Source organism: Pelobates fuscus, chromosome 3 (genome assembly GCF_036172605.1).
Source record: "Pelobates fuscus isolate aPelFus1 chromosome 3, aPelFus1.pri, whole genome shotgun sequence".
NCBI classification, from domain to species: domain Eukaryota; kingdom Metazoa; phylum Chordata; class Amphibia; order Anura; family Pelobatidae; genus Pelobates; species Pelobates fuscus.
Window position 1 is genome coordinate 153,282,220 of NC_086319.1, and position 24,790 is coordinate 153,307,009.

The 24,790-nt window shown below is 40.1% G+C and overlaps 1 protein-coding gene across 2 annotated transcripts in view; it reads right to left on the reverse strand.

Annotated features, from left to right (window-relative positions):
* Nucleotides 1-24,790, reverse strand: part of LARGE1 (LARGE xylosyl- and glucuronyltransferase 1) — a 641,175-nt gene that overhangs the window by 281,582 nt on the left and 334,803 nt on the right. For both annotated transcript variants that reach the window (XM_063447549.1, XM_063447551.1), the window contains exons 4-5: nucleotides 13,119-13,201; nucleotides 1,554-1,677 (exon numbers count right to left, since the gene is read on the reverse strand). In XM_063447549.1, coding sequence (XP_063303619.1) covers nucleotides 1,554-1,677; nucleotides 13,119-13,201 — 207 coding nt within the window. The remainder of the gene's footprint in view (nucleotides 1-1,553; nucleotides 1,678-13,118; nucleotides 13,202-24,790) is intronic.

The window sequence follows — 24,790 nt, forward strand, 5'->3', positions numbered from 1 at the left end:
CTGGAGTTGTAAATATATGCCACTTTCTGGTATAGCATAGTCTTAGTTGAAATCTCAGTGCATTAGTAGAATGGGTTGTACTTCCCTGCTTATATCCCTAGTGGCTTGCAACCTCTCAATCCTTACATTAAAGGAAGATGCTATACTTTGTATAATAAACCTGCTTAATCTCCCATATTCAATGCATCCCTAATCACATACAGACAGACCAAAACATACAATGCATCCTACACTCACACATAAACACACTGTGCTTCCCTTACACACACAGAAACACACAATGCATCCCTTACACACACACACATGCGCGCACAATGCACACACACACACACACACAGGCACACAAACTGCTTCTCTTAATGCATCTCTTTCACACACTCAATGCACCCATTACAGACACACACACTGCATTACATTACATACACAGAAACACACCTTGCATCCCTTATACATACAAACACGGATTCACACAATGCATTCCTTGCACACACACACTACATCCCTTACACAAACTGGTATCCCTATACACTACATTTCATAAGAACACACACATATTACATCCTCTACAATAACACATAGCACATTCCCTACACTCATACACTTCACTCCCTGTGAGCGAACTCATGGGTGGGCTTTGCAGGCTTAAGGCTTATGGGCAGGCCTTGTCGGCATACTCACAGTCAGGCCCTGGGGGCCCAGACCATGATCTGTGTAAGGGGCCCTTAAAAATGGAGCTGTTCCTATTTGTTGATTTTTGTGAGCACTGCCTCCAGAGAGCATGTTTTAACGCCAGACCAGTGGAGCCAGACTGCTGCCTGAGCCCATCATCATCCTCTTGTCCTCATCTGGTGATAAGTAGGCAATCCAGTAAATTATTAGTGGCACTAATCTCTAATTTACCTCACATTAAAGGGACACTATAGTCACCAGAACCACTACAGCTTAATGTAGTAGTTCTGGTGTTTATACCCTGTCCCTGCAGGCTTTTTAATGTAAACACACTGCCTTTTCAGAGAAAAGACAGTGTGTGCAGCACTGGCGTTGTCCGATATGGCAGATCATATGGGTGGGGTATTGTGATATCACATGGTGGGCAGAGAATATTGGGGGGGGGCAGCAAAATTTTGTGCTGCAAAATTCCTTGCACCTGCCCTGGCTTGAACACACTTGCTGGCATCGGCTGATCATTTCATGGTAGTAAGATTGGGTGAAACCCGTGCACAGCTCTAGTCACAAAACTGTGAACAAAGCAGTAAGCGAGCTGATAACCGATGCAGTCCAGCGTTTATCAGCAGAGAAAGCATTTGCATTCATACTATGAATAGAATTTATGCCAAATAATTCATTTTACAGAATTAGAACTGAGCAACCTCCTAGTCTAGGGCAGAGCTCAATTAAAATAAAGTTGAAGACCCAGCAAACACTTTTTATTTTGTTTTTTAATTATCTGTATAACATGTTAAAAATGAGAATAACTCCCAGCCTAGAATGCCCCTTTAAGTTTCATTGTTTACCTATGTATTCACATAATAAAACAAAAACATTCTGTGTACCTTCAGTTCATCGGCATCATAGAAATCCACACGCACAGCAGGAACCATCCATGTTTGAAACAGAGTAGCCAAGATTTGTTTAGCAATGGTATCTGCAATCAGGTGGAAGTGAAGTGGATTTCTCCTGCAAAGATAAGACAAAAAAAAGTCAGTGCAAATAAACATGTCTGGATTTACATGTCAGGTACCTCTAGGAACAGAATTCTAAAGCACAAACTGCTTTCTCTACCCCCAAAAAAGGCATTTAATGTGAGTCAAATTCATGTATTAAATTTACATTGCAGGCATACAAATATTTTAAAAACAGCATTAAAGTTTTACAGATGTATATGTCTATATGTATATGCATATTCCTGCTTGTAATGTATTTAGTTTGAATCTCTGGGTACCTTTGAGTGTATATGTCTGTGTAAATGCATGCAAGGTTAAAGATAATAGCCTCGATTTAATATTTAGTATAATAAAACTGTGGCATGGCTTCTACCCTGAAAGGGTGCATTAATCCAATAGGTGGATATGCTTTGGTGTAGTATCCAAAGGTGCCTAAAGGAGGCAGTACTCTAATGGGAAAACTTTAATGTGGGGTGACTAAAGGGCCTATAGGTGGCTGCAGTGCCAAGTGTGGGGAAATTACCTTAAACTCACAGACTACGCAGTTACAAATAGTTAAATATATCCTAAATATAGGATAGCTTAAAATATAGAAAGAGTTATAATGCCTATTATATTTGTATAGTCTTTCAATATACGGTCTTAGAATAGAAAGGGAAATATCTGCCAAATCAGTGAGTTTGCACTAACTACATACACATTTATAACATCTTTCAATATATAATCTTTGAATCCCCAATTCAATAATAATAAGTGATAATATAAGACCAAGAGAAGCGTCATTTTATACAATCGGATGACACGTTTTTAGGTTTTAGATTTGTTGTTATATATGATTTGGTTATATATGATTTATTCATTCATTTTTTTGTTTGTTTTATTACTTGTAAACACCTCAGCTCTTGCTGAGGTTAATGAGATACATGGTATACCAAGACATAACATACGTTGAGAGATGCAAAAAGTGGAAAACAACCCCTCAAACTAGACACAAAAACCATTTATAATACAATCTTTCATATATACCTCATGGTATAACCCCCCCTTTCCCTCTCCCCCAGTTACTACCTTACCTCACCAGAACGCTAGATTATTCCACCACATTTGGAATCCTGGAGAAACCAAAATTTTACTAGATGTGGTAGGGTGGTAGGTATAAGCGGGGTACTATAGCTACCCTTGTGTTGATATAGTAGATGAGGAAGAACATGCTTCCACTAGGGAACAAATGGGCAAACCAGAACAAGATTATTGTAACCGGTTATGATATGTATGCAATGTCCGACTGATGTTTCATGACCAAGGCTCTACTCCTTATCCTGTACTTCATACACAATGTTTAACCTTCTATATATAATTTACTGTAAACAACTTGAAGTTGTATATCTTTTACAATATCCGATACAATATTTGTGTAACCATCTACATGACTAATGTAACTTGTGTTGACTGTGCTTTTCTCGTGTACTGTCGTGTTTTATCTTATCTTCGTATGCATACCTGTATACCTGTATAATGCTGACACTGAAAACAAAAAATCTAATTATCTGTTTTGTTTAATTCCACACTGAGATGTAACTATTTTTTTTATTTTTTTTTCAATTCTGTATTTATTAGTTCAATTCTGTATTTATTAGTGGTACAGAAATAAATGAAAATGACGTAGTGAGCCTCAGTGACACTGACACCAATAAATTGGGTTAAGTCGGGGATGTTATTTCTTGTACAGACTATATAGGATAGCGTTAACTTGTGCTATCAGTTACACATCCAGCCTGACTGCAATCAGTGTCTAGGCTAACTGAAGTGGTTGCTTAGTAACACATCGTCCATGGGGGGAGTCTGCCCCATGCTGTTGTGGTGGAGCATAGCAGAGTGATCATACCCTTATGGTAAGTTTCGCCATCACATGGTTTTTTTAAAAAGGTTGGCCTGGTCAGTGCGGCGGCTTTTACTTCTGACTGGTTAGCAAAGTCACAGACCTGCAGGTAAAAAGTCGGGGTTTGTTAGGGTTGCTCTAGTTTTGAGTTCTGTGAAGAGGATCACTGCTCCGTGTTCATACAGGAAATGGAAAACCACCAGAACAACAGAGACAGATAGAAAGTCCCTAAACCGGTCCTTAGAATGGCCCGAAAAAATAGAAACTACAAGAAATGCCAGAAACAAGCCAAGGTCAAGGGAAGCCAGAAATAAACAATAGTGAGGAACGTAGCCAAGTCAGGGAAACCAGAAATAAGAATAGTCAAGAGCAAGCCGGTTCAAAAACCAAAGAATGATCAAAAGAATACAGGAACGCGCTGAGGGGACACTAGGAACACAAGGCACACTATGAACCACAAGAGGGCACTGATTTGGGGCAGACTGGGCTTTTATATGATTGGGGGCATGATTATCATAACCACACCCCCAAAAGGTACGTGTGCATTAAGCTCTCTTGTTTAGAGCTCTCACGACCTCAGGACATCGATACGCATGCGCCGCCTCTTTAAAAGGGGCGGGCGCATAGCGGCCGGCATCCCTGATGCTTAATGCATATTTTCCCAGCGTGAGAGCGGTGATCCGACCAATCCCGATGTTGGCAGATCGGCGGACTGATAAGGTAAGTGGCTGAAGGCTTACACGTGGTGCATTCTTTGCAGTCCTACGTGTTCTAAGCCTTTGAACTCCCTAGGTCTCATACCTGGGAGTAATACTCTGTACCTAAGGAGTGGTGTGAGCGGGGAAGGGGAGGACATGAGCTCCTATTTGCTAGCGGTTGTATCTCAGACCTGGATGGAGTTAGTCACCGATGGGTAATCTGTGCTGAGTAGAGCTCTACTATCTCTAGGGACCCATATAAAGAATTGCGGGAGGTGTGCTCCCATCAGGAGAGATTCCAGGTCCACCGTCTATTGTCCGGGAGGGTATGCCATAATGCGATCTGGGCTGATTGGGCCACAAGGTAGTAGTAGTGGAGGTGGGGGAGGCCCAATCCTCCTGCAGGTTTTGGTCTATAAAGGATGTTTCGTGCAACTCTTGTTTGTTTTGCCATATAAAGTGGTCAATGGCATTTTGTAGGGGGGCTAGATCCTGTTTAGGGGATGGCCGGGAGCACATTCATTTTTACAGAGTGTACTCTACTGATCCATGAGAGTGGTTTATCGGTCCACCTGTCTAGATCTGCAATCAGAGTGGTGAGTATGGGGTGTAATTTAGTCGGTATAGATGGGAGGGGTCGGGTGGCAGCTTGATGCCGAGGTACGTGAGATGGTCTTTGGAAGTCTGTAGATGGTAGGTGTGTTTGATGTGGGCTATGTCAGTCTCGGACATGGCTATGGGCATAGCACTAGATTTCGTAATGTTGATTTTATAACTCGATAGGTCACCGTATTGTGAGAGTAGAGGAAGCAGGGCCCGGAGGGACTCGTATGGGCGTGTTAGGGAGAGGAGTACGTCGTCTGCGTAGCCTGACACTGTAAAACTTTGGCCTCCCACATCAAGACCATGTTTAGAGGGGTAGGTTCGAATAGCATTAAAGTAGTGGTTCAAGTGGTTCAAGCAGGAGGGGTAGTGGGCTGCCCACCTGTAATTTACTCCTTGGTTACGCAGCGATAGCGTGATTTGTGCCACAGATTTGCGAGAGGTCGGAGAAGATTTTGGAGAGGTCGGAGAAGATTTTGATGTTGGAAAAGTTCTCTGGCATTCCTCTATTTCTGCTTGCCTTGATAATTCTTTCTTTGGCATGGAAGAAGTGTACTCTTGCTATGACGTCTCTCGCTGCCGTGTTGGGTAGATGGCTAGGTCTCCTGAGGCGATGTGCTCTGTCCAGCAGCAGTTGGTCCGGGTGCAGTTCGGGGGTCATCTGTTGGAACATGTCTTGTAAATACGTTTCCAGGTCCACATTTGTCACTGCTTCTGGTATCCCCCTAAATCTGAGGTTGTTCCTCCTAGACCTATCTTCCAGGTCTGCTAGCTTAAGTTTTTGAGCTGTTATGACGTCTTCCAGTTCACGCATTTTATCAGCCACACTGTTATGAGCCGTGAAAAATTCTTCATCTTGGATTCCAGATGCGCAGTGCGGGTCGCTATGTCTTGCAGGTCTTTTCTGAGTTCAGTTGTCAGTGTCAGCATTTGAGCTTTAAGGCTCCTCTGTACTGTGTTCGTGAGCCCTGCCATCATGCCCCTCATAGTTGCCACCGTGAGTGGCTGGTCATCAGTGCTCGTTTCTGGAGAGGCGGTGGATATAGGAGAGCCCTCCCGTGATCATGGCGTGCTGCCATCTTGTTCTGCGTTTTCCCGCGCTTTTTGTGGCGTGGCTTTTACCTGGAAAAAGGACGCTCTGTCAGCCTTCGTGGGCTTAGTTTTTGATCTCTGGGACATGGTGGACGTTTGTCTTCCGACTTGCTGTTGCTGGTGCTCGGTAGCCCAGTTATTTTAGTGCCCCGTGTGTCTTGAGCGGCGGGAGCTACTCCGGCATGCGACCGTGCAGCTCGAGCGCTAAACCACGCCCCAATCATTACCTTTAATATGCATTTTATTTCATCATATTCTTTACAGAGCTTGGGTAGAGCAGCACGATCTGTTCTCAGTACCCTTTAGTGTGATCCTTGACACATAGTGTTATTTCTGGTATTGGCCTTGTTCTTGAGTTTCTCTGTAACCATTTCCTTTGCTGTTTACCTGTCTGATTAAATTAACGTGTACCTGACTTCAGCTAATTTTTTTTTATTTTCCCTGTCTCTCAGTTACCCTGAGTAGGATGTAGGAGAAAGGAATGGAATGTTTGGTGAAAGTTAACCAATAGCATTGCATAGTCAACTACAGCATTCAGAAGGGGTCTTTGTGACTTTTGTCATATTTTCAGGTTCAGTAATGATTCAATACATGCAAGCATAACATGGTTTGGGTAGCCATCCACTCAGTAGGATGAAAATAAATTTTGCTCACCTGCATCATTGCAGGGGGCAACTATATGAGTAACATATCGGGCTGCTCTCACCACAGTTAACAAGAACCAAAAAGCCAAACAGGCCATCACTACCCAAGCTAACAGAAATCACAAATGATAACACTGTTGTTCAGTCTATTGTAATCCAGATATTCAGCTTTTCCAAGTTATATTCATTCAACATATTCTGCCATCTTCCACTTCTTATCGATTGATCTGAATACTGAGATTGGCATTAGTCACATTTCAAATAGCAATCATCTAATAGATAAATGCAGGTCCGAATTATTAATTTTTTTCTGCCTAATGGATATCTGTGACCCCCTGGCTTACACAATAGAAATCATTTGATATTTTAATGGTATCCATTAAAAATTTAATTCCATCTCAAGGTAATGAGAAGAGCTGTCCATAGACAAAGTAACAACCTGTCTGCTAGTACTCCTGGGCACCAGAAGAATACGTGACATTGTTGCAGTTCATATCTATCAGTTTGTTAAGTTCCTTAATGCAATTATGGACCTAATCAGCTATTTACATAATTATGTTACAGGAATCGTAACAAGAGTAGCAACGTGTATTCCAGATGAAACAAACACGCGCTAAGCATCTAATATGTACATTCACATATCATTATACATCAATGTGCTAAATTAAGTTGTTGAATGTTATACTGAGTTGGCATTAAAGTCAGCTGTCAGCACAGCACATGGGGAAATATTGGCTGCATACACTGTTTTTCTATCTAACTAGGGAGCTTGTTAGAGGAGCAATTTAAAATCTCTGTATACATACTCTGCATGTAGGCAAAAATTATACTTGTGAGAAGGTCTGGGTTATCATGGTAAATGCAAGGTAGGTTCAACCAGGGCAGCGTTCAGCCGTTATGGTTGTCATTGGCCTGCCGTCTGCAAGCCCAAATCTCTTTCATGCATACAGACCTGGTCAGGGAGATCATTTATCTCCCTCCCGGGACCTTGCAGAGCTGGGCAGCAGAAAGGGGGCAGGAGGCTCTCAACCTTCACCTCCTCAGTTGGCTTTTGTAGGGTTGCCGTGGTAACCATGGCAATGCTCAATTCCACATGGTGTCGGGGCTCACAAGAAGAGGCTTCAACCGGAAAAGCCACAAAGGTGAAGGCTGAGAGCCCCTACATCACAACTGGACCACCATGGAATTTGCTGTGAAAAAATTGCTCCCTTCTCAGCCCCTGCAAAATGTGGCCCATATCCTACCCAGCAAAAAGTCTCTCACACACATACACATAATGCATCCCTACATACACACACAATGCATTTCTACAAACACACTCACACACACAATGCATCCCTACACACATACACACACACAATGCATCCCTACATACACACACAGAAGCACACAATGCATTCCTACACACACACACACACACACACACACACACACACACACAATATGCATCCCTTACACACAGACACACACACTGCATTCCATTCAAACACACATAAACATACACTGCTTCCTTTACACACACAGATACACAGAAACACAATGCACACTGTATCACTTACAAACACAGAAACACACAATGCTTCCATCACACACACAGAAACACAATGCATCCCTTACACACACACACACACACGCAAACAATGCACACATATTACATCCTCTACAATAACACACAAAACATCCCCTACACACATACACTCCACTCCCTGTAGGTGGACTCATTCTACGAAGAAGTAAGTAGAAGTATAGATCAGGGTGTTGCAGTGGATGTGATCTACTTGGATTTTGTAAAGGCATTTGATACGGTTCCTCACAATAACTAAAATAAATTGTTCTGGATTAATATTCTTGTTCTTGGGTAGAACATTGGCTTAAGGATAGAGTACAATGCGTTGTCGATAATGGTAAATTTTCAAGCTGGACAAAAGTGGTAAGTGGTGTCCCTCAGGGTTCTGTTTTGGCACCACTTCTATTTAAAATATTTATAAATGATCTTGAAAGTTTTAGTGTTTGCAGATGACACAAAACTTTGTAAAGTAATAGAATGTGAGCAGGATATTGCTTTGCTGCAAAGGGATTTAGATTGGGGAACTGGGCACTAAAATGGCAGATTAAATTTAATGTAGAGAAATGCAAAGTTATGCACTTCAGGGTCAAGAATACACAAGCAACTTGCACACCCTAAATTGTAGTGAATTAGGGATAACAACACACGAGAAGGATTTGTAAATGGTTATATGCAACAAATTAGGCAGCAATATGCAATGTCAATCTGCAGTTGCTAAGGCCAGTAAGGTTTTGTCATGTATAAATAGGGGCATAAGAGGGGATATGATAACATTATACAAATATATCCAGGGCCAGTACAAACCATTATCTGGAAATCTATTCATAAACTGGGCTATACATAGGACATGGGTGGATATGGGTGGATAAGTGCAAGGTAATGCATCTTGGACATAAAAACCCAAGGGCAGAGTACAGAATATTTGATAGAGTCCTAACCTCAACATCTGAGGAAAGGGATTTAGGGGTGATTATTTCTGATGACTTAAAGGTAGGCAGACAATGTAATAGAGCAGCAGGAAATACTAACAGAATGCTTGGTTGTATAGGGAGAGGCATTAGCAGTAGAAAGAGGGAAGTGCTTATGCCATTGTACAGAACACTGTCGAGACCTCACTTGGAGTATTGTACGCAGTACTGGAGACCGTATCTTCAGAAGGATATTGATACCTTAGAGAGAGTTCAGAGAAGGGCAACTAAACTGGTTCATGGATTGCAGGATAAAACTTACCAGAAAAGGTTAAAGGATCTTAACATGTATAGCTTGGAGGAAAGACGAGACAGGGGGGATATGATAGAAACATTTAAATACATAAAGGGAATCAACACAGTAAAGGAGGAGACTATATTTAAAAGAAGAAAAACTACCACAACAACAGGACATAGTCCTAAATCCAAGGGGCAAAGGTTTAAAAAATAATATCAGGAAGTATTACTTTACTGAGAGGGTAGTGGATGCATGGAATAGCCTTCCAGCTGAAGTGGTAGAGGTTAACACAGTAAAGGAGTTTAAGCATGCGTGGGATAGGCATGAGGCTATCCTAACTATAAGATAAGGCCAGAGTCTAATGAAAGTATTTAGAAAATTGGGCAGACTAGATGGGCCGAATGGTTCTTATCTGCCGTCACATTCTATGTTTCTATGTTTCTATGACACAAGAGGTGATTTTATCAGAGTCCATACAGATGTTTAACCCCTTAAGGACCAAACTTCTGGAATAAAAGGGAATCATGACATGTCACACATGTCATGTGTCCTTAAGGGGTTAAAAAGAAATTGGATAAATACTTGCAAAAACATAACATACAGGGATATAATTTCCAATTAGTGGGGTAATAGCTGCTTGATCCAAGGAGACATCTGACTGCCATTTTGGGGTCAAGAAGGAATTTTTCCATAGTTTGTTGCAAAATTGAAAGCGCTTCAGACTGGGTTTTTTCCTTCTTTTGTATCAACAGCAAAAACATATGTGAAGAAGGCTGAACTTGATGGACGCAAGTCTCTTTTCAGCTATGTAACTATGAAATTATGCAACTATGTAACTATGTAACTATGTAACTATGTAATATGACTCATGGGCGGGCCAAATTAAAGGTTTGCACATAATTCCGTGCAGATGCAAAATCCATATGGATACAATAAAACAAACCCTGAGACCCCTGAGACCCTGATTGAATACATGACGCTGCACAAGAGTATCTTATTACTTAGAGTATAGCTATTAAAGGGAAAATGTGAAGAAGACATGGAGGATGTTAGTGGATATATTCAACTCATAGTCTAATCACACTAATACATCACAATAAAATAAAATTATAGTACTTACAATACAAGATGCTAACTATATAAGAACATCAGTGTCCCACAGAATATTGAGAAATGAGCAAACAGAATATATTAATATAAATACTTTATAATTCCATATAGCTAAGAATTAAAATAAAATTATAAAGTTGATATAGATATATCACAAAATCATAATTGTACATGCAATGCATTTTTCACCATCCAGGCACATACAAGCTGTATAAAGGGTTCATATTGAAGTGACAGCAATGTTTTCATCATAAAAAGCCTTTGGTTTGTATTCTGTACATTTCTCACAGGCAGCTTTTAAACAAAGGAGATGTCTCAGCAATGTCATGATTAGGCTATCGAAGCTGTAACATTTTTATTATGAGGGCATGCAAAAGAAAACGCAAGCCAATGAAAAAACTGCCACGACCATCCAGAAAACCCCAAATCTCATGGGATCTACTCAGTGATACCAATTTTAAATATATCAGGTGATCTCATTTAAAACGTCGATGTGGAGATAAATCAGGTTTAAGTCCACTCTTACAAATCACAAGAGGAGGAGCACACTGACACTAATTTAAAGAATCAGAAATTAAATAAAAGAGTGAGAGATTAAATAGAAAATGGAAAACATATGGAATGGGATGTTCCCATACTCACACCAGAGGGCACTAATCTAACTAATTAGTGTCATATCCCCAGGAATGCTGGATATCAGACTATTTCACAGCCGCATGAAGATGGCGCCCGCTACACACAGCAAGGATGAGGACTCTGAGGCATCCCAAGAGGAAGGGGACATACTCACACTGCCTTGCCCAGGTGAGATTGACTCGTCATGGATTCTGATGAAGACTCCTCACCGGTCACTAAAGGCGACATGAAACACCTACTACTGGATATCCGTAAAGTCTGGAGGTCAGACATCAAAGAAGCCCAATTAGAAATAAGGGGAGCGCCGCAAGAAACTCACGGAGGTAGAAACCAGAAACCGAACTTGGAAAAAGCAACAACACACCACCCAAACCCAGGTGGGTGACCTGGCCCAGTAGGTGCAGAAACTCTCCCGCTCTGTACTCACACTAGAATCCCGCCACAGAAAACTGAATATACGAGTGAGGGGAGTGCCAGAAAACACTGGAGGGGAAGCAATATTACTCTTTATCCAACGACTAGTTGCTTCGATGGGCCTAGAAAGAAACCAAAAGAATGAACAAGCAACTTTCCATATACACAAATCAGCGACCGCTCCACAAGGAGCACCCAGAGATATAATTGCAGTCACCAGAGATATTGCAGTTTGACATACACATGTCTACCTGACTATTAAGTGACAGTGATGCCGCACCTCTAACGTTGCAATGACCGCTATAGACAAACACCCAATGTGGGAGAACACGTAGAGGCTCTATAAAGATGGAAAAGGATATAAAAAGATAACCAAAGCCTTGAAAATGCCAGTCAGTACTGTTCAATCACTTATTAAGAAGTGGAAACGTCAGGGATCACTTGATACCATGCCAAGGTCAGGTAAACCAAGAAAGATTTCGGCCACAACTGCCAGAAGAATGAGCTGTATGGTTGAGTTGCCAGAAAGAAGCCTTTACTGTGCCAATGCCACAAAAAAGCCTGGTTACAATATGCCCGACAACACCTTGAAATGCTTCACAGCTTCTGGCACACTGTAAGTTATAGTGATGATACCAAAATAGAGCTTTATGGTCAAAACCATAAGCGCTATGTTTGGAGAGGGATCAACAAGGCTTATAGTAAAAAGAACACCATCCCAACTGTGAAGCATGGTGGTAGCTCACTGATGTTTTTGGGTGTGTGAACTCTAAAGATCTTGTGGAAATTGATGGCAATTGATGGAAATTGATGGCAGCATGTTATTAGAAAATACTGGTAGACAATTTGCATTCTTCTCCAAGAAGGCTGCGGATGGGATGCTCATGGACTTTCCAGCATGACAATGACCTAAGCACAAGGTCAAGTTGATTCTCCAGTGGTTACAGCAGAAAATGGTGAAGGTTCTAGAGTGGCCATCACAGTCTTCTGACCTTAATATCATCGAGCCACTCTGGGGAGATCTCAAATGTGCAGTTAATGCAAGACGACCAAAGACGTTGCATGACCTGGAGGCATTTTGCCAGGGTGAATGGGCAGCTAAACCACCTGCAAGAATTAGGGGCTTCATAGACAACTATTACAAAAGATTGCACACTGTCATTAATCCTAAAGATGGCAATACACAGTATTAAGAAGTAAGGGTATGCAGACTTTTGAACAGGGATCATTTCATTTTTTTTTTATTTGTTGCCATGTTTTGTGATTGTGCCATTCTGTTATAACCTACAATTGAATATGAATGCCATACGAAATAAAAGAAATGTATTTTGCCTGCTCACTCATGTTTTCTTTAAAAATGGTACATATATTAACATTTTCCAATGGTATCCAAACTTTTGAGCACAACTGCATGTATATTGTAGCATACATTGTATATGTTCTCACTTGTAAATCACAAATGTTTAGATCAGATTCATGTATAAGTTATTTAGACATAGTCATATCAGGCAGATTAAGAAATGACTTTTGGCTACTATTAATATTGGTTAAGGACAATGGAAAATGTGTTTCAAGAAGAACAGAAAAAATAACCGAATGTTTTACCTGTGAAACAAGACCGATTTCACCAGAGTGACAACATCCCGGCTTGCGTTGTAACCGGCACACACAATGGCAACATGGATTGTCTGAAAAAAAGAGATAATGTATTGTTTTATTGATCAATTTTAGCTCAACATGTTTGGAAATGTGGTTTATATGGACATCAATAATAGAAAAAGGGTCTTTTTTACTCCCTCTATTAAAAAAAAAAAAAAAAAGTGTCAGGAAGGATTTATCCTCATTTTATTCCAACATTTCTACAAAGCTTTTCTGTAGAGGTCAACTGTTGATAGGATATTCAGATATATAATTGCTATTTTTTTTTTATTATTTTTTTAAGTATCAATACAGAACAGAAAGATCAGACTAGGAAGACAATATGCTTGAAACATGGGATGTGATGAAAGGTGAAAAACAGATGAGAGATTTAGTAGCTTTCAGGAAACTGATTTACATTTATCTCTACAGACATATTCTTATTAGATTCAGACGTTCCATTGTTTACAGCAAGATAAGAGTGAACAGAACACAGGAATGTGTTGGAGATAAAGAAATAAATGATAAAATAATCAGAGAAGTTAGGTGATAATTCACTAATGCAGCAAGTTCATAATGGGATTTCTAAATTTAGGGCAAAACTCCAGGTTTGAGTTTTTTTTGGCATCAATACTTCCTGACAAACCCCTAACATGCTTTGATTATGTTGAAATGTTTGAAATGTAAACATTTCTAGATAAGAATCATGTCACCAAGATATTACACTTCTATCAAAAATTAGATGGTTAATATACATCTAAAAATTACATAACATCATGTAAGGATGAAATTAAAGGTTAATGGAAAATATATTGTAATCAGATTAGAGGAGAATTCCAAACAACATAACCATTGCAGCATGCATCAGTTGGTATTATGCCTGTAAAGCCCTTGTAAACCCTATTTTAAGGAGTCAAACATTTTAAGAATGGTTTGACTTCTTACCAGTGGTCCAATGTGCATCACTCCCCACCTCTACTATGGCTGAAAGACAGCATCAGCTGATGGCCCTCAGCTAATGTGCTAAGACCTGCACTGCCGGGCTTAGCTCAGTGAAGAGAGAAGAGAGCTTCTGGCTGTCAATGAAGGGAGTGGACCACAGGTAAAACGATTTGACTCCTTACAATGGGGAAACACCATTTGCAGTCCAGGCATCAAAACCTCTACACAGCGTTATAGCAGTTATGATGCTTAGAGTGTTCCTTTAAGTATTCTCAAATAGGGTGTGATTTTTGCACACAGACTAATACTCAGATGGTTGTATCCTTAATCAACTATAACAATCAGTCAACTATGACCCTCCAATCAAGTGGCTTGAAGATACACATCCCTTATGCTAAAATTAAGACATGGAGGAATTTAAGATTTAAGAATTTAAGATTTAAGTGTGTATTCACTGTGGTAGGGTGAGTTCTTCAGAGAGTGGAAAATTATTTTTGTAAAGCACTCATTACTGGGAGTATTCCTTTAACAAAAGATTGAAATAAACGTATGTATGATTTTCAGGTTATGCTGCTTATATAAAACACACACACAATATATATAGGTAAAAACAGAGAATATAAAAATAATAATAAAGTACATCCTGAGTTACTATTACCCACGTTTAGTTTATATGTTAGTATTACACATCTATGATCTATATGTTACTATTACTCATCTATGGTCTATATGTTACCATTACCTATCTATGGTCTATATGTTACTATTGCTCATATATGGTCTATATGTTACTATTACTCATCTATGGTCTATATGCTTTCATTACCCATCTATGGTCTATATGTTACTATTACTCATCTATGGTCTATATGTTACTATTAGTTAACTATGGTCTATATGTTACTATTACGCATCTATGGTCTATATGCTTCCATTACTCATCTATGGACTATATGTTACTATTACCCATCTATGGTCTATATGTTACTATTAGTCAACTATGGTCTATATGCTTCCATTACCCATCTATGGTCTATATGTTACTATTACCCATCTATGGTCTATATGTTACTATTAGTCAACTATGGTCTATATGTTACTATTACTCATCTATGGTCTATATGCTTCCATTACTTATCTATGATCTATATGTTACATCTATGGTCTATAAGCTTTCATTATCCATCTATGGTCTACATGTTACCATTATCCATCTATGGTCTATATGTTACCATTATCCATCTATGGTTTATGTTATGATTACCCATCTATGGTCAATATGTTACTATTACCCATCTTGGTTCTGAAATCCATCACAAGATATAAACTTAACTCTAGTAAAGGAAAAACTGTTGAAACAGCAAATAAATTATATATTTTCTAAATTAGGACATTCTTATTTTATATAACAGACTATGGCTCTTAACCCCTTAAGGACTAATCATTAAAAAAAAAAATCACCATAACAAACCAAACTTTTAAGTTCAAAGTCAAAAGTTTCACATGTATTTAATGGTGGCAGATAAGTAAAGAACTGCAAAGGCTGTACAGACCAGACTGCAGTGACATAATGACATTTTGCAGGTCCAGCCCTTAATGAGTTATACTGCTCCTCCTGCAAGGCATTTCCTGTGTGAGAGGCTGTTAGTGGCTGATGGGAAGTGATTCTTTCTACTTCCTGTACAGCCTCACACACAGCACTGGAGGAGCTGGGACATGAATGTATTTTACACCCTCTATAACTGTTCCTGCAGCTCTGCTATCAAGGCTGACTGGATTACAAAAGACACTGGTTAAGGCTCCAGGTACTTATCACTCCACACCAACCTAAACCTAAAGGGGCACAATTTAAGTGCTAAAAACTGGCGTCCTTAGTGGTCAGGCAAATGTAGGCAGGTGCCTACTCTGCCTAATGGGAAATCCTGCCGAAAGGGAAATACTGTCGCAGGCATTCTATCCACTAAGCGATATCACCAGCTGTAAGAAAAAAAATTATCTTACAATCAGATGTATTCTAAATGTGGCTAATTTTACAAAATTGTGAAAGGTTCTCTATACTATGAATTGTTACGTCAATTTATAAAAATGCCTACATACCAAAGAACAAACATGTCATCTCTAAAATATCAGCTGCTAAAATAAAAAGTACAATTGGCAATCACACCATGTGAGTAGAGGAATTGTGTAAAGCTTTCAGAAATATCAATGAATTAGGAAATTACCTTAAACTACAGCAAAGGGCATGTCTTTATCATGCAATATTTAAACTGTTGCGGAGTGGGAATTTTTATGTGTAAATGTGTACATTCCTTGAATGTAGAATAAACCATTATCTTGATATTTGTCACATCCTTAAAATGTTCAAGTATGATGTTTTAATTTTATCCTAAGAATAGAAATGAATAATAAATTATTCTGAGTTACACTGGAGACGCAGGTGTGAGTCGCTTCATTTTTCTATACTCTGGTACAGGAGCATTGTTTTTTTTGTTTTTTTATTTAGCGCAGAGGTCAAGCTTAGGTAATGTAGGAAAATAATTGTGAATCACATCACCGGGGGAAATCTGCACACCCAATGGCTTTCTGCTAAATGTAAAAAGGAAATGGCAAAGAAGGAGGTGAATTCTGGTGCTATAGAATGTAATTTTATAATACGCATGAGAAAATCTCTAGATGAGATGAACATTTTGCGATGATTGTGTTTAATGGTGTTCATTATGAACAGGATTTGATTAAACTGTTTAAGTCTAACCCTGTTAGGACATGCAGTAATCAGTCTATCAAAACAGTCATATGTACCTTCTGCACTAGTTAAATGTCTCTAGTTACGTCAAATCAGTAACACCGTTATTTTAACTAAGTCATCAATCTGACCAAAAGAGCACAGAGCACAAGGCAGATTATATTAAGAAAATGACCTCATGTTAGGCCTATGCAACCACAGCTTGATCACCTCCCAAGATGCAGTGGATTCACAAACTGATTTGCTCAGTTCTATTTTAATGTACATCAACGTGTGACTTGGTAACCTTTTGCAATCTTATTCCTTTGTTATTACCTATTGGTTCCATATTATTATTATTATTATTATGTTATTAATTATATAGCGCTAACAAATTCTGCAGCACTTTACAGTGGGTGGACGAACAAACATGTAGTTGAAACCAGACAAGTTGGACACACAGGAACAGAGGGGTTGAGGGCCCTGCTCAATGAGCTTACATGCTAGAGGGAGTGGGGTAAAGTGACACAAAAGGTAAGGATAGTATCAGACTAATGAGAGTTGCAAGAGAGGAATCAGTTGGGAGCTATTAACAGTTTAATTGATCAATTTTTATGAAGAAGTGGGTTTTTAAGGATTTTTTTAATGGAGACTGTGAGCATCTAACGGAGGAGGGAAGTGAGTACCACAGGAATGGTGCAGCCCTCGAGAAGTCTTGAAGGCGAGCATCAGAGGTGGGAGTACGGACAGAAGATAGATGTAAGTCTTCAGCAGAGCGTAAGGGCCTAGACGGGATATACTTGTGTATTTGGGAGGATATATAGGTGGGAGCAGCATTATGTAGAGATTTGCAAGCAAGAACCAGAAATTAAATTGAGCCCTATATCTTACAGGAAGCCAATGTAGGGACTGACAGAAGGGTGAGGCGTGGGCGGTGCAGGCGGACAGGAAGATGAGCCTCGCCGCCGCATTCATTATGGACTGTAATGGAGCAAGTTGGGAGCACGTAAGACCACTGAGGATTACAGTAGTTAAGGCAAGAAAGGCCAGTGGAATGGACCAGCACCTTAGTCACATCTGGCGTTAAGTAGGGTCGGATACGTGCAATGTTTTTGAGATGGAAGCAGCAGGATTTGGCGGAAGACTGAACACGAGGCGTGAAGCAGAGGTCAGAGTCAGAGAGAGTACCTAGGCAGCGAGCCTGCGTGGTGGAGCTGATGGTAGCGCTGTTGACTTGGAGGGAGACAGACACAGGAGTAGCAACACTTGAGGGAGGAAAGACCAGAATTTCAGTTTTGGTCAAGTTGAGTTTAAGGAAGTGGGCAGCCATCCAGTTAGAAATAGCAGAGAGGCAGTCAGAGACACTAGTCAAGATGGACGGGGAGAGAGCAGGAGAAGACAGATAGATTTGTGTGTCATCCGCATAGAAATGATATTGGAAGCCAAAGGAGCTAATGAGTTTACCAAGGGAGGAAGTATAGATGGAGAACAGTATCGGACTATATATACAATGACAATACCTAAACCTCTTCTTAAATGCAGCAGATGGCAGAGCACATTTACACTTTCTTGACATAGGTGATACCACTCATTTGTTTTGGAGTGTTATCTGTCCAAAATGTATTCATATATTGCACAATATCTTAAAGCCTCTACATTTAGTTATAATGTTTCTAAATCCCCAGCTCTTAAACCAAGAGTCTAAGATGGCACTTTTTTTTATAACAAGATACATATTTTTCTGGGTGCTACAGGATGCTCTGTGTCAGGACTTCAATGAGACCCAACATGTAGGATGTAATAGAAAAACGTATACCGGAACATAGAGTGGCCGGACGCTACTTTAGACAGCTAGAGAATAGTCAAGAAAAAGCCATGGTCGAGGGAGCCAGAAATCACAAAAACGATGTATACAAGCCAAGTCAGGAAAACAGATAATTAGGATAGTCGAGGTACGTGAGCTGAATCAATATAGGAGAATGGAGAGTAGTCAGTTAGCCAAAGTCAAAATACCACATAAAACAAACAGATATAAAGCACTGTTGGGAACTAACAAAATAACCACAACAAGGCAAAGTCCTATGTGTGAACCAGCCTTTTATAGGTTGGCTCTTTAAATTGGAAGCCACGCCCCCCAAACGTTTGAGTCTGGACATTTTGGCGGGCCGTGGCGTCATCGGTGTCATAATTTCAGCTCACACGCGACAAAGTTTTTAGCGTCATGACGTTGGCGTGCGCGTGCCGCATCATCAAAGAGGGTGGAGCTATAGCGAATTGCTGGAGTTGTGACTGGAAGCATGAACACGGCCAGAAATGTGAGTGAGCATGACACCCTGTCAATGTAAAAGGGCCCAAATCTTTGTAACTGAAATCATTTTGTGTCAGCACAAGTAGAATGTCATAAACACAAAAGGTATCACTATATAACACAAATGTGAAAAACAAGACCAACCTAAAAAAGGTATACGTCGCAAACACCTCATACAAAAAGATAAACAAAATTATTTACTAAGAAAATTATATTAAGGATGGTGAAAATAATATACAACCTGAATAACAGGATAAACATCAAAACCTGGTGATAAAATCTAGAAGAAAAGGAAACTGTAAGTGGTGAAGTATAGCTTAATGGATTTTGGTTATGGAACATCTTGAAGTCATTGGAGATACTATGTGACTCCAACCCTTTCCTGATGTTCCTCACATGCTCTGCTACCCTCATATTCACACACTGGATGGTTCTTCCTATATATAGCAAATTGCAAGGACATTTCAGTACATATATCACTCCCTTCGAGTAACATGTTAAGTGATCTCTAATTGTAAATTCCTTGTCAATATGTGGTGTTATGTCAATTATATGTATTTTCTTGTTTTTTTCATCCTACAGGCTAAACAAAGGCCACATCCCTAGAAGCCGTTACTTAGACTTACGCAGGCTTCATTTAATTTTCTTTTATTCACTGCACAGTTATATAGCACTGATGGTTTATTTGTAAGTGTAGTTCCAGCTACTCTTCCAGGGACATATTCTCTCTTATGGGGTTCATCTAAGGGTATTCTTTAGACAGCATGGAGCATCTGGATATTATGTGACTTGGAAGATTTTTTCCACAGAATAGCTTTTAGCCTTCTTTTGATGTAATTTTTGAGTTTGAGACCTTGAAGTCAATTCATTTTCTAGTTAGAATCTTGAAGGCTTAGCTATTACATCTGTGGTATTATAAAGAGGCTTTTTTTATGATAAATTGGGCGGCTACATTATCCTTCCTTTCACTACTGTGGCAATTTAAAAGTCCTTTTCTATCTAAGTGTACTTAACAGTATTATGCCTGGGGCTATTGGCTACAGTATTCAACTATATATGATACATCTTATTCTCGTGGTAGCATTTGTTCATTTTAGCTACTCCAGTTTTTCTGACAAGTACTCTAGAACTATTAAATCTACCGTATATACTCGAGTATAAGCCGACCCGAATATAAGCCGAGGCCCCTAATTTTATCCAAAAAAACTGGGAAAACTTATTGACTCGAGTATAAGACTAGGGTGGGAAATGCAGCAGCTACTGGTAAATTTCTAAATAAAATTAGATCCTAAAAAAAAATATATTAATTGAATATTTATTTACAGTGTGTGTATAATGAATGCAGTGTGTGCGTATGAGTGCAGCGTGTGTGTATGAGTGCAGCGTGTGTATGAGTGCAGTGTGTGTATGAGTGCAGTGTGTGTGTGCATGAATGCAGTGTGTGTGTGTATGAATGCAGAGTGTGAATGCAGTGTGTGCAGGGCCGGTGCAAGGATATTTGCCGCGGTAGGCAAAATTTTTTTTGCCGCCCCCTCCCCCCCCCATATGTCCTGACTTCCCCTCCTCCTCCCTCAGTGGTCCTTACCTCCCCACCCCCGTGTTCCTTCACCCCCCCCCCAGTGGTCCTGACTCACCCCTCCCCTAGTGGTCCTTACCCTCCCCTCCCCTAGTGGTCCTTACTTCCCCCTCCCCTCCCATAGTGGTTCTTATCCCACCCCCTCCCTCTCATAGTGGTCCTTATCCCCCTTCTCCCTCCCATAGTGTTCCTTATCCCCCCCCATCCCTCCCATAGTGGTCCATATACCCCCCCCCCTCCCTCCCATAGTGGTCCTTATACCCCCCCCTCCCTCCCATAGTGGTCCTTATACCCCCCCTCCCTCCCATAGTGGTCCTTATCCCACCCCCTCCCATAGTGGTCCTTATCCCCCCCCTCCCTCCCATAGTGGTCCTTATCCCCCCCCTCCCTCCCTCCCATAGTGGTCCTTATCCCCCCTCCCTCCCATAGTGGTCCTTATCCCCCCCCTCCCTCCCATAGTGGTCCTTATCCCCCCCCTCCCTCCCATAGTGGTCCTTATCCCCCCCTCCCTCCCATAGTGGTCCTTATCCCCCCCCTCCCTCCCATAGTGGTCCTTATCCCCCCCTCCCTCCCATAGTGGTCCTTATCCCCCCCTCCCTCCCATAGTGGTCCTTATACCCCCCTCCCTCCCATAGTGGTCCTTATACCCCCCTCCCTCCCATAGTGGTCCTTATACCCCCCTCCCTCCCATAGTGGTCCTTATCCCCCCCCTCCCTCCCATAGTGGTCCTTATCCCCCCCCTCCCTCCCATAGTGGTCCTTATCTCCCCCCTCCCTCCCATAGTGGTCCTTATCCCCCCCTCCCTCCCATAGTGGTCCTTATCCCCCCCCTCCCTCCCATAGTGGTCCTTATCCCCCCCTCCCTCCCATAGTGGTCCTTATACCCCCCCTCCCTCCCATAGCGGTCCTTATATCCCCCTCCCTCCCATAGTGGTCCTTAACCCACCCCCTCCCTCCCATAGTGGTCCTTATACCCCCCCCTCCCCATAGTGGTCCTTATACCCCTTTTTTTTGTTAGTATTAATTCTTTTTTTTAATTATTATTATTATTATTTTTTTATTATTATTTTATTTATATATTTTTTTTTTCGTCCCCCCTCCCTGCTTGATACATGGCAGGGAGGGGGGCTCTCCTTCCCTGGTGGTCCAGTGGCAGTTCAGTGGGGGGAGAGGGGGGCTGGCAGAGCTGTAACTTACCTGTTCTGCAGCTCCTGTCAGCTCTCTCCTCCTCTGCGCCGTCCGTGCAGCTCCTTCTGTCAGCTTACACTGTAAGTCTCGCGAGAGCCGCGGCTCTCGCGAGATTTACACTGGGAGCTGACCGAGGTGCTGACCGGACGGCGCAGAGGAGGAGAGAGCTGACAGGAGCTGCAGGAGAGGTAAGTTACAGCTCTGCCAGCCCCCCTCTCCCCCCAGTCTGTATTATGGCAATGCAAATTGCCATAATACAGACCTTGACTCGAGTATAAGCCGAGTTGGGGTTTTTCAGCCCAAAAAATGGGCTGAAAAACTCGGCTTATACTCGAGTATATACGGTATATCATTTTTTTTTAAACAGCACATCTTATCCTGCCACCCTTCTTACCCCATACAACTGCAGAGCTTAGCAGCTCTTTTTAAGGGTAAACACAGTTTCATGTATGTTAGTCCCTTCATGATATATTCTAATAAATTCTAGGTTTAATAATTTCGAATAGGGACTTCATTGTGTCCTCTGGACTTTATATCCATTGATCATTTCTGTTAATATTTTGCTTACAGTCAAACATGGTGGTGGGAGTGTCATGCTCTGGGCCTACATGAGTGCTGCCGGCACTGGGCAGCTACACTTCATTGAGGGAACCATTAATGCCAACATGTACTGTGACATACTGAAGCAGAGCATTATTCCCTGCCCTCGGAGATTGGGCCACAGGACAGTATTCCAACATGATAACGACCCCAAACACACTTTGGGCCCAATTTGGACATTTCCACTTAGGGGTGTACTCATTTTTGTTGCCAGCAGTTTAGACCTTAATGGCTGTGTGTTGAGTTATTTTGAGGGGACAGCAAATTTACACTGTTATACAGGCTGTACACTTACTACTTTACATTGTAGCAGAGTGTCTTCAGCGATGTCACATGAAAACATGAAAAGGTATAATAAATTTTTTACAAAAATGTGAGGGGTGTACTCACTTCTGTGAGATACGGTGTATATATATATATATATATATATATATATATATATATATATATATATATACATATATATATATATACATATATATATATATATATATATATATATATATATATATATATATACATATATATATATATACATATATATATATATATATATATATATATATATATATATATATATATATATATATACACACAAAAGAGAACTTAGTAGTTAATTTGTCCAAAAGTAGTCTTATTGATGGGAGGTAAGACATACAAAAAGTTGAGTGAAGGGTTTAGACATTGAGCTTTATTTATTTTTATTTCTTTAGAAACTTGAGACTTAAAGATTTTTAAAAGCAAAATGTTGATATAATACGTTTTGAGACCTGTTTGTTTGAAATTGTTGGTTTGAAACAATTTAGCTTGAAAATAAAAGCAAATTTTCATTTAATTGGTAACTAACGATGTACAGAAGGTTTCAAGGGAAAATCACCTTACCAAAAGCTTCCCGACTTGGCACCTGATGAATATAAAGCATTGAGATATTTATGCAAGTACTGTAATATAATTTTTAAACTGGCTGACAAAGTTCTTCTTGATATGGATGGTTATGTTAATGAAAGTCACACACACTTATCACAAGTAAATACCTATACATTGCAGGATAGAGATCGAACAAATGGAATATCCGTGGAAATGAAAAATATTGTGGATGATGCATTTCACAAAGAGGTGATCAATAAGACTTAACATTTTTTACTTAATATCGTTTGTGCCAACCACTGGTTCTGTTTTTATGTTAATGGTCAGGCCTAGCTAACAGAGTACTCATGTTTAAAGATATTCTACAATAAGCATAGCGGATGCTAGCAATTAGTAATCAACCTGTTTACACTCACTCTAATGATCCACAGTTTACCTTACATTTTAACAACCAGCAATTAAACAATTGTTTAGTCCTAGCTTGAATTAACAATCAGTAAAATGTATCTATGCCACTCATACTGTTATACGCACTGTCTCAGCACTGCTTTAATAGTCCTGCAGTATACTCATAGACAGTCCTTTACTCTCCCTAACAAAAAATGAGGCTAACAAATACTCAGAGATGATATAAACTGCGTTGTCTTTAACCTGTCTTGTATGAAACCTTATCGTCTCGACGTCTCCCCTTTCTTATTCTGTACCCTCATGATTTTCTGCCTCAATAAAAAAGAGATTGACAAAAAAAAAAAAAAATGTTTTACTTAAAGATAACCTGGTTATCCCTACAAGATATATTTACCCAAGATACACAACTCCATGGTAGGTCCTCTGGGAAGACCAATAATGGTCTTCCTGGACCATTTTTTTAAGCCATGTTATAATATCAGATTTTTTTTTCTATTGGATACTACTAATTTTGTTTTCAAAAGATTCAAGACATTTTTCTACTTCGAATCATACAAGTTTAGTCTCTTTTGATGTTGTGAGCCTTTACACCTCTATTGGCAATGGGAGCCATTTGGATAATGGTTGTGAATGAGGATAAAAAAAAAATTGTGATGAATATCTTATCAACAGTGTTGGGTAGAAATTACCTTCAGTTTGGTGACAAGTACTATATGCAAATTCGTGGGAATGCCATGGGCTAGAATGTGGTACCCAGATACACGAATATTGTCCTGTATATGTTGGAAGTAAACATAAAATACACAACTGATCTTTTTAAGTGATTTGTGAAACATTGGTAAGATATACAGGTGACATATTCCAAGTATCTGCCTGCCGGGGGACTGCCTGTGCTGTCTGGCAGTCTCCCTGCTGCTGGAAAATGAAAATAAAAAAAACAATATATGTATATATGAGATATATATATATATATATATATATATATATATATATATATAAATATATATATATATATATATATATAAATAT